Here is a 3,667-nt window from a genome sequence, read left to right on the forward strand (position 1 = left end):
TCAGTGGCCTCTATACATTTCTGTAGTATTTCATAAAACCGGTTTCCTAAAGTTGAAACATGCCCTTTATTTTGCTTTCCACATATGCTTTTTAAAACCATAAATATGTATTTGTTGTTTATGGAACACTAATCCTGTTTTTCCTTTTCCTTCAAACAGGGCATGGAATCCAGTGACATGTTTTAAAAGATTTTTTATAAAAAAATTGTTTCCTCGGATAGCTCGGTCTGGGAAGAAATGTTGTGACTGTCACGTCCAACGTAGAGCCTCTTACCGTGGACAAATATATTACAGATTCTGAAGATAATTCACTAAAAAAGGACAGCAATTAACGCTTTTGGAAGAAAGATACAGTTCCAATGTCCAGTCAATACCAATCAATAAGGTGGTTATCTGTGGCCGACACACATACAACACTGTACCAGTAAAGGGAGGTGTTTGAGACATGTGATTACGTGCTTATGCAGCATGCTATAGCGGTAAATAACTGAATATGAGAATATCCACACAGGCGGTACTAACCCCAAGAGAGTCTACATAAATGTACTGAATGGGACACAGACGTTCAAGAATACACTGAGAGGTAAACAAGAGGCACTTTGCAAATGAACTGCAACACATTCAATACAAATGGATTTGTAATGATGTACCTTTGTGCCACAAAGTAATATGAATATACGTGTGCTCTGGCTGTGACAAGTCATTCAGGACATAGGGCCATCTAATGCTAAACCACTGAATCTATATTGGAGAGAGGATTTGACAAGGAACTTCTTACACAGAAATCACTATTTCAAAGGAACATCCTTCCAATTGAGGCACTTTTTGAGTTATCTGAATGTGATATGACCTTTAATGAAACAGGTCATATATGGCAACATCAGAGATTTGACACCAAAAAGAAATAACATCAAAGTTCTGAACATGACAAGGCTTTTAAAGAAACAAGTCATTGTTTTCTGCACCACGGGAATCATACTGGGGTCAACCCATATGCATGCAAAATGATGGTCTCCTAGTGATACATCAGAGAACTCACAATGGGGGGCTAACCATATGCATGCTCTCAATGTGATAAGGCGTTCAAGGTGAAGAGTCAATTATTGTATCATCAGAGGAATCACACTGTGGGGAAACCATATGCATGTTCTGAATGTGATAAGGCGTTCAAGAATAAAAGTAAGCTAGTCATACATCAAAGAAGTCACAGTGGGGAGAAACCATACACATGCTCTCAATGTGATAAGGCTTTCAAACGTAAAAGTGAGCTAGTCATACCTCAAAGAATTCACACTGGGGGGAAACCATATGCTTGTCCTCAATTTGATAAGGCTTTCAAGAAAAATGGTCTCCTAGTGATACATTGGAGAACTCACACTGGTGAGAAACCATATGCATGTTCTCAATGTGGTAAGGCTTTCAACAGTAAAGGTGAGCTAGTCAAACATCAAAGACATCACACTGGGAAGAAACCATATGCATGTTCTGAATGTGATAAAGTGTTCATGCGAAAAGATAAACTAGTCATACATCAAAGAGGTCACAATGGGGTGAAACCATATGCATGTTCTGAATGTGATAAGGCTTTGAACAGTAAAAGTGAGCTAGTCATACATCAAAGACATCACACTGGGGGGAAACCATATGCATGTTCTGAATGTGATAAAGTTTTCATGCGAAAAGATAAACTAGTCATACATCAAAGAAGTCACAATGGGGTGAAACCATATGCATGTTCTGAATGTGATAAGGCTTTCAACTGTAAAAGTGAGCTAGTCATACATCAAAAAGTTCACACTGGGGAGAAACCATATGCATGTTCTGAATGTGATATGGCTTTCAACAGTAAAAGTAAACTAGTCCTACATCAAATAATTCACACTGGGGAGAAACCATATGCATGTTCTCAATGTGATAAGGCTTTCAACAGTAAACTTGAGCTAGTCATACATCAAAAAGTTCACACTGGGGAGAAACCATATGCATGTTCTGAATGTGATATGGCTTTCAACAGTAAAAGTAAACTAGTCCTACATCAAATAATTCACACTGGGGGGAAACCATATGCATGGTCTCAATGTGATAAGGCTTTCAAGAGTAAACGTGAGCTAGTCATACATCTGAGAAATAACACTGGGAAGAAACCATATGCATGTTATCAGTATGGCAAGTCTTTCAAGGCAAAGCATAATTTAACCAACTCCCAGTCCGGACGGTCTGTGGCCCTAAAAAGAAACTGCTACCTGAAGCCAGATACTGCAGGATGTGCAAAATTGTGACCAATTTGGAATCTACTAAGCATGTAATTACAGAATGCCCAAGATGGGGTCCCCTTTATATGGTAACAATGGGACATCTTGTACATAATTTGGATGCCATAAAGAGTGATGAGTTCTGGGTATTCTGTTTGAACACCACCTCTACCACTGTCATTCTGGCCCTATATAGAGTCTGGTGGAGGATCCTCCCATGTTTATGCTAGTGTGGGATGGGGGCGGTTAAATATGTACTGGTCGATGGTTTTGATTCCCAAGTCTGTTTGTCTGCTATCTGAGTGAACGCCTGTAAGCAGGTGTGGGAAATAATGCATGGTGTATTTCCACACATGTCACGAGGAGCCACCCAGCCGGTGATGAATATGATATTGCTTCTGTTCTATATAGTCTCTTCTGTTCCGTTCTAGCTCCGGTTCTGATGAAATGTGAATCTGCCGTGCAGATAGGTTGGCAAAACTGCACAGCAACATTTTATCTCCAGTTCTTTTAGGGGTTTTTGCCCTCGTTCTTTGGAGTCTTTTTAGCTTTTGCAATGTGATACTTAATATTAATTGGAATGTATTTGAATGAAATGTTAGCAATTGTATTCATAATACTTGTATTGATTGTAAAAGTTCAGTATTGAACTATATACAATAAAATAACAAATCATGTATTTAGTGTTGCAGCAGAGGAATCACACTTGGGGGAAACCATGTGCATGTTCTGGATGTGATACGTCTTTCAAGGTGAAGCATCATCTATTGACACATCAGAGGAATCACACTCGGGAGAAAACATGTGCATGTTCTGAATGTGATAGGTCTTTCAAGCAAAAAGATAAACTAACCATACATCAAAGATATCACACTGGGGAGAAACCATATGCATGTCCTCAATGTGATAAGGCTTTCAAGGTGAAGCATCATCTATTGATGCATCAGAGGAATCACACTGTGGGGAAACATTCATGCATTTGAGCTATTACTATTCCCAAAAAATAGCACATGTTTGAAATGTCAGAAGACTTTCGAATAAATCCACGACATAAATTAACAGGGGAATTTATACAAGATGTTGACAATGAAAAATCAAATGCACAAAACAGCCACAACTTAAAATGTCTCCAGCACTGGGCCATGCTGTTTTTGGAGAGTAAAGTTTAAAACCTTAGTGTGATTTATGGTAATAAGAAAAGGAAAGTGTCTGTTGTTATTTGGTTTTCCTGTTGTAATGTTTTTGTGCGATACAGGTTCAATAATTTATTGGGCTATATATTTTAGTAATTGATAACCCACCAATGAAGTGATTTCTCAAAATGTGTATTAAGTTGAACATATTATCTCACTTTAGGATCAGACAATCAGTTATTACAATCCATGATTGGTGAATGAGTAAAACAGAAGGAAGTC

General features: G+C 38.3%; 1 protein-coding gene across 1 annotated transcript; it reads left to right on the forward strand.

The window, feature by feature from the left end:
* Positions 1-1,055: 1,055 nt before the first annotated feature.
* On the forward strand, positions 1,056-2,931 carry LOC138498433 (zinc finger protein 84-like; the record flags this gene model as incomplete). Its single annotated transcript, XM_069622188.1, has 1 exon — positions 1,056-2,931. A coding segment is annotated over one exon (1,224 nt), but the record flags the coding sequence as incomplete, so codon positions are not given.
* Positions 2,932-3,667: the final 736 nt, after the last annotated feature.

This window comes from Ambystoma mexicanum, chromosome 5q (genome assembly GCF_040938575.1).
Source record: "Ambystoma mexicanum isolate Mex_15411 chromosome 5q, UKY_AmexF1_1, whole genome shotgun sequence".
NCBI lineage: Eukaryota > Metazoa > Chordata > Amphibia > Caudata > Ambystomatidae > Ambystoma > Ambystoma mexicanum.